We start from the raw sequence: 7,988 nt of genomic DNA on the forward strand, positions 1-7,988 counted from the left end.
TCCTCTCTGAGTCAGAGCTCCATGGAAGAACACAGTCTACATGCAGGCTTATTGGTATGGGACATGACTGAGTGAGGCAGATGTACAGTCAGTCAGTGTGTTCATGTCTCCTCCTGCAAACAGACTAGATATCCATGACAATGAGGCAACCATGTACATGAAGTGACATCCCTCCCCTTCAGGCCCTCTTATAGAGTGGTTCAGTTCCTAAGTGTCCAAACGCAAAACACAGAGTCATAGGCACGTACACACACACTTACTCACACACGCAGACAGGCACACACACATAACGGTTGTCAACCACTATAACTGGCCAAGTCAAGTAGACAACTTTTCCTCAATTAAGTAAATCAAATGTTGGCTATTCCCAAATGAGAATAGAGACACAGCACAGAGAGTGGAAAAGATTGGGCACTAGGCTGACAACAGAACATAGTGTTGTGTTATTCCTCTGTGTTCCCTACAGTATCCTATCTGACAGTGTTACACAACACCACCTCCTCATTGGTTGATTCACCTCTGTGCTGATTGCAGGCAACATTCCAAGGATGTGCTTCTGACCCAATACATTCTCAGAGTGAACAGGGCCGGCGTGTGTAACACAGAAAGACCGACTTCAGCAATTTCTCAAACACCATCAATGTATGTAAGCTTCCTGTAGCAGAACTCAAACGCAAGTTACTCTGGGGTGGCAGGTAGCCTAGTGGTTAGAGCGTTGGGCCAGTAACTGAAAGGTAACAAGATAGAAATCTGTCGTTATTCCCCTGAGCAAGGCAGTTAACCTACTGATCCCCCGGTAAGCCGTCATTGTAAATAAGAATTTATTCTTAACTGACTTGCCTAGTTAAATAAAGGTTACATTTAAAAAAAAAAATATATATATATATATGTATATATATATGTGCATACAGGTAGTCAGGGAAATGTCATTTAACATAGTTCTGGATTTCACAGTACAGAACATAAACCATTTCCTATCTCAGTTACTCAACAGTGAGTGATGTATGCTAGCTAGCCTAGGTTCCATGTTTTCTCTGAGATTGTGTCTGTCAATCAAATGTAAGTAAGCTACAAAGCACTCCGGTTCAAGGCCATGTTTGTACAGGGCCACACCTCCAATCAAGAGAGCTCTTACAGTGAGGACTTTGATACCTCCTGCTACAATAAAGTTGCTGTACTTTGCTGCATGGTCCTTCTATTGACTTCATTCAGCAGTATTACAGTAAATAACCTGAATATGGGTCACATATTCGGTTTACATACTTACTGTATAATTGTAAATATTATACATGACTGTACATATGACCACTATTTTTGTCAGAATATAACCTAAATAACGACTTGTTGGAAGGTACTTTTTTTTTGTTGGCGTGTCAAGCATTAGACAGAAAAACCCAACGTCTCAGGGAAGAGTGAGCTATCCAGAATGCCAAACAGTGTAACAAGCAACGTACAAAAGGGCATTGCAACCAGTCACAACCCTGTGGCATAGAAGCTATGGTTAATAAACGGGCAGTGTGGACGGGTGTGAAAGACAAAAATGTGCATCCCAAAATGGCACTCTATTCCCAATAATGCACTACTTTTGATCAGAGCCCTATTGGCCCTGATCAAAAGTAGTGCACTACTATATAGGGAATAGGGTGCCATTTGAGATACAATAGAGAATCTCCAGCATCTGTTGACTGTCTTAGTAATAACATGACACAGATATGGGCCAGCGGTTTATGGTCCAGCTTTAAAGCATTGGCGGCAGAGATTTCACTGAGTGTGAAAAATACTAGAAGTGTGTTTCTATCTACTAGGCTACTTTTATTGTGACTAGAGGTCGACCGATTAATCAGAATGGCGGTTTAATTAGGGCCGATTTCAAGTTTTCATAACAATCGGAAATCTGTATTTTTTTACACCTTTATTTAATCTTTATTTAACTTGGCAAGTCAGTTAAGAACACATTCTTATTTTCAATGACTGCCTAGGAACGATGGGTTTAACTACCTCGTTCAGGGGCAGAACAACAGATTTTCACCTTGTCAGCTCGGGGGATCCAATCTTGCAACCTTACAGTTAACGAGTCCAACGCAATAACGACCTGCCTCTTGTTGCACTCCACAAGGAGACTGCCTGTTACGCGAATGCAGTAAGCCAAGTAAAGTTGCTAGCTAGCATTAAACTTATCTTATAAAAAAACAATCAATCAATCATAATCACTAGTTAACTACACATGGTTGATGATATTACTAGATATTATCTAGCGTGTTATGCATTGCTTATAATCTGACTGAGCATAAAAGCATACAAGTATCTAAGTATCTGACTGAGCGGTGGTAGGCAGAAGCAGGCGCGTAAACATTCATTCAAAGTAAACATTCATTCAAACAACACTTTCGTGCATTTTGCCAGCAGCTCTTCGTTGTGCGTCAAGCATTGCGCTGTTTATGACTTCAAGCATATCAACTCCCGAGATGAGGCTGGTGTAACCGAAGTGAAATGGCTAGCTAGTTAGCGCGCTAATAGCGTTTCAAACGTCACTCGCTCGCTCTGAGCCTTGGAGTAGTTGTTGCAAATATTGCACTTTTACTTTCTCCAACACTTTGTTTTTGCATTATTTAAACCAAATTGAACATGTTTCATTATTTATTTGAGGCTATATTGATTTTATTGATGTATTATATTAGGTTAAAATAAGTGTTCATTCAGTATTGTTGTAATTGTCATTATTACAAATAAAATTATAATAAAAATGGTCCAATTAATCGGTATCGGCTTTTTTGGGCGTCCAATAATCGGTATGCATTGAAAAATCATAATCGGTAGACCTCTAATTGTGACCTACACCTTCCATTAACCGATGTTTGGGTATAACTATCGGCCAACTGAGGATAGGACTGATTAACTGACTTGCTGCTAGACATGACGTTCTAATCATTATCATCATTCAATAGTCTTCCCTTTAGCCCAGCATTTCCCAAACTCGGTCCTGGGGACCCAAATGGGTGCACGTTTTGTTTTTTTCCCTAACACTACACAGCTTATTCAAATGATCAAAGCTTGATGATTAGTTGGTTAGTTGAATCAGCTGTGTAGTGCCAGGGCAGAAACCAAAACATGAACGAGTTTGGGAAACGCTGTTCTAATCTTTATCCTCATGTTCCTCACCTTTCTTCAATATTGTCTGTAAGGAGATGCTTTTTTAATAAAAGATTTTAAACTTATTCTAGCTACAAAAGTGTTGTTCACCATCTCAGGCGATAATATACATTTTCCTAATGCATTATTTGGCCAGTCTTCCCTTCAGCCTGAAAGACTATAACATGTATACATCGCTACATATCTAATTGGATTGCCTCACCAACATCTCATCCCCCCCAAAAAACTCCAAACTCAGTAAATTAAGCAAAATACTCAAGTTGTCCTTTCAATACAAAATAGTAGACATGCGGCTCTCTTATAATGCATGGGTTACTATTGTAGCCTACTTTTAAGCCTAAATATTACACTTGGGTTAAACAAGTGGAGACTTGGTTCACGCCATGCCTTATAACAAACTAACTACACGTTTATACAGAGGGAGAGGCTGTGAGTGAGGAGACAAGTCCAGGTTCCATCCCACCACTAACCTACACATATGTTCAGCATTAAACCCATGCTTCAAAACACCAAGTATGTTGCCTTCAAGTTTGTTTACGTCTTCCTCTGTGTAACACTATGGAGCAATCGTACATCATCTCTGGCGAACGGATGAAGGCACCAGTAGTACAGTAAAACGCCCTGAAAGCGATACCGGGGTGCTCCGTAACACCGCCTGCCAATCCCTTCAATGCACCCTGAAACATACCCTAAAATGCGTATATTGTTGTCAAATTGGTAGCTAGTTATCATACATTTGTGTTCATTTAATTTCTACATTACAGGAGTGAGTAGCTTACATACAGCCGCGTGGCAGTGCTGTGGACATAGCCACACGGCCAGTCAAGCTTAATAAACCGTCCTTCAAAACAATATTTAGGCTCGGTTACGATATTAATGTAACAACCACATTCGTATTTGTACCGTGAGCCGCTGGTAACATTAGTTGTTATCAAGAAGCGGTAGATACAAGAGCGGTAGATACAATATAGCAACTTCTTACCTTTGAGACGGTCATATAAGATGTGTCGGCAGGTGGAAAGATTTTCCGGAGAGGACTGAACTGCAGAGGTGGATGGATGGTGGAGTGCTTCTCTTGAGGCGGGTGTCTTAATTTGCCGTATGTCTTCAATGTCTGGCTCGGTTTTGATAGCCGGCTGGCAAGTCGATTTACATGTCAGCTGTATGACTGAGGCGGTTACCATAAGGGTATTTCTGTGTCAGCTCACAGACTTCACACACACACACACACACTCACCGCAGTGATGAAAAAAATCGACACGCGAGGTAAAGCTCTGCGGGACCCAACCTAAGAGGGGTGGAGTGGAAAGAGCGATGTTCAGAGCCGCGGAGGGAAGGGAGAGGAGGGGGGCTCTCTCCCACAAAGAGTGGGGTTGCTATTGTAGTTCTCCCAGTCGTCTGGTCCTCTGGAAAACAGTCCCAAAGTCGTGGTCAGGCTTTGCCTTGCAACAGACTGCTCGCCTTCCGTCCACCGTGACTAAAAAGGACCCCTTTATTGACGCATAGAGAACGTGCTATAAAGTAACCCCGGGAACAGTCGTGGACGGTCCCTATGGATGCGACGTAGCTGTGACCTCACAGTGCCATTGATATTTAAAACAATGACAGGCTGCTAAGCAATATGGTCACACTCAAGTAAAGAGCACCACTACAATAACACCATTAAATCTATTAACATATGCGTAATTTCCTTGGAACGCGTTTTGTAGCCTATAAATGGCATACACGCGCTACAGGATGATCATGGTGCATATAATCAATCGAAGCATGTAAAAAGTATTTACTGTAAGGTAATTCCCTTATATGGGTCAATGCTGGCTGGATACTGGCACCAGTTACAGTGATGTCTTCCAACCCACAACATATGTGCCTGGGTCCTATACGGCAATTATTGGAGTTATTTAACATACGCACTAAACACACACGTACATATGGATTTTGTGTTGTAGATTTGTGGTAGTAGAGTAGTGGCCTGAGGGCACACACTTAATGTGTTGTGCAATCTGTTGTGAATGTATTGTAATGTTTTTAAAATTGTATAACTGCCTTAATTTTGCTGGACCCCAGGACGAGTAGCTGCTGCCAATGGAGATTCTAATAAATACAAATACACATTTAGCCACTAGAAAATGTTCAATAAAATATGGCTTTCAATGTAATTGTAACAAGGTGAGAAATATTATGCTGCCGTTGATGTTCCTTTGTAATAAGGCCAATGCATTTAAACATAATTAAACATCTGCAAAGATACAATTGATAGAATTACAGACCTGGTTACTCAAACGTCTCTTACAAATAAATAATCGTCAATCTCATTTGATGTAACAGTCATTCATACTGTATTGTTTTCATCCGTCATCCTAATCCATGTTATACAAAGAAGTGACGCGCTGGAGAAGCTTTGTCTCCCCCAAGTGGAGGTACACTGTAACGGCATGATGATTTATGAACAGAGGGAGAGAACACTGAAGGGGACATTTCAAAGAATAGGGTGATAATAGGGAGGTAGTCTAGAGCAGGGAACAACCTCACAGACTAGACCTAGAACACGTGTATGGGTTATCATTATCTTGTCCCATGTGTCTGGGAACATCTCATGTCGGTAGGAGAAGTGCTCATTACTTGTATGTTGTTGTCAGTGGGGCACAGGGGGTTGTAACACACACATGCTCAAATATGGAATTTATCATGGAACAACTGTTCATTGTGTGTTACTGTGCATGAACATTTAATTCTCAACAGCCATGCATGTTATTCCAAGTGGATCACATTATGGGCTGTACAAATCTTGAATGGTAGTGTCATGCTCAGTAACAACCAATAACTCAACATGGAACACCTACCTCATAGGAACACATTCATAATGACGTCATGTGTGTTGTTGGGTTCATACTGCACAATAAATGTTTTGATTTAAAAGGTCTCTCTGTAGCATCACGGCTGAACTTAGTCTCTCTACTGTCGAGAGAGTAATGTTTCTTGTCATAAAAATATACCCAAGTGCTATGATACGTAGGGCATAAAAAACGATTTACCGACAGCCTAAGGTATGGAATATCCAGTGTAGCGAATGTCATAATTCGCTGATAGAACATTTGAAAATGATAGGTGTCCTTTTTCACACTTTCACAAAAACCAGGGGTCATTTCTAACTTAATTTACATTTTTGTATTTCTTGAACATGATTTAGTTGGCATTACCTTCCCCTAGTCAACACTATCATTTGAAGGGTTGAACCAGGACTCTGCTGCATGCAGACCATTTGTCAAGGAAACTAAAATAAGAACAATCTTCCTATGACATTGGGAACAACTTTAAAGGACCTTCAAATCTAGGCCTTTGCTGTTTCAAAGACTGGGGGTGGGGGGTATGACACTCACACTACAGTAAGCATTACATAAACATAGTTATTTTATTTGTTTAATTAAAACTGATACAGTACAGCTTAAGAGAGGGCAAGGAAGTTCCTCACAAACATATGAACCTGTATGATATCACCTCTGTCCTTGAACACAGTTTCCATTCTAAAATGTGTTCCACATCAATTTGTTCCCTCCTACATTACTGTTTTATGACTACACAGCTCTGACTATACATTTTTCTTGGATATTATGAAAACGCTGTGTAAATGTAGCACACCACTCACAGTGCAGACCTGAATCCTTTATGTCATCTTGTTACCTACTGCTCTCCTGCCATAATAAAAATCATTCTGCAGAAAAGATACAGTACTACTGTCACAACCTCAGCCTGTGTATATTGTAATATATGTGTGTGTGTCTCTGCTACATTCACCCAGCCCTCAGAGTCAATGGGCTGGAAAGTCAGGGAGTGTGCCTGCTGTCTACCTTGGCAACTGGGCCCAGCACTGTGGAAACATGGCAGGCAAGGTGTTTACAGCACAGGAGGAGCAGAGTAGACAGCACTGCAGCATGTGCTTCACCAGAACCAGGTGTGTATTACCTGCCTTCCAGGAAGCATTCCCCTCACTTTGTGGGACAATATTTAAAATACTGATAGGCTGGATTAAGTTTTCCCATATGAAATTAACAATTGTCTGTCAATCATGGAAATACTAATGGGTTAAGGCTGGATGAGGTGTTCCTATATGAAATTAACCTAATGATGTGCCAATCAACTGAAATACTAATGGGTTAAGGCTGGATGAGGTGTTCCTATATGAAATTAACCTAATGAAATACTAATGGGTTAAGGCTGGATGTAATGATGTATCAATCAACTGAAATACTAATGGGTTAAGGCTGGATGAGGTGTTCCTATATGAAATTAACCTAATGATGTGCCAATCAACTGAAATACTAATGGGTTAAGGCTGGATGAGGTGTTCCTATATGAAATTAACCTAATGATGTGCCAATCAACTGAAATACTAATGGGTTAAGGCTGGATGAGGTGTTCCTATATGAAATTAACCTAATGATGTGCCAATCAACTGAAATACTAATGGGTTAAGGCTGGATGAGGTGTTCCTATATGAAATTAACCTAATGATGTGCCAATCAACTGAAATACTAATGGGTTAAGGCTGGATGAGGTGTTCCTATATGAAATTAACCTAATGATGTGCCAATCAACTGAAATACTAATGGGTTAAGGCTGGATGAGGTGTTCCTATATGAAATTAACCTAATGATGTGCCAATCAACTGAAATACTAATGGGTTAAGGCTGGATGAGGTGTTCCTATATGAAATTAACCTAATGATGTGCCAATCAACTGAAATACTAATGGGTTAAGGCCGGATGAGGTGTTCCTATATGAAATTAACCTAATGATGTGCCAATCAACTGAAAATATGTGAGGCATGAAGGGTGTGG

General features: G+C 40.5%; 1 protein-coding gene across 2 annotated transcripts in view; it reads right to left on the reverse strand.

Annotated features, from left to right (window-relative positions):
* Positions 1-4,654, reverse strand: part of coro2aa (coronin 2Aa) — a 55,355-nt gene extending 50,701 nt beyond the window's left edge. Inside the window, exon 1 of one of the 2 annotated variants that reach the window (XM_042316813.1) lies at positions 4,133-4,654. In XM_042316813.1, coding sequence (XP_042172747.1) covers positions 4,133-4,147 — 15 coding nt within the window. In that variant the 5' untranslated portion in view covers positions 4,148-4,654. The remainder of the gene's footprint in view (positions 1-4,132) is intronic. The other variant, XM_042316815.1, reaches the window with a different exon arrangement.
* Positions 4,655-7,988: the final 3,334 nt, after the last annotated feature.

This window comes from Oncorhynchus tshawytscha, unplaced genomic scaffold (assembly GCF_018296145.1).
Source record: "Oncorhynchus tshawytscha isolate Ot180627B unplaced genomic scaffold, Otsh_v2.0 Un_contig_6829_pilon_pilon, whole genome shotgun sequence".
Taxonomy (NCBI): domain Eukaryota; kingdom Metazoa; phylum Chordata; class Actinopteri; order Salmoniformes; family Salmonidae; genus Oncorhynchus; species Oncorhynchus tshawytscha.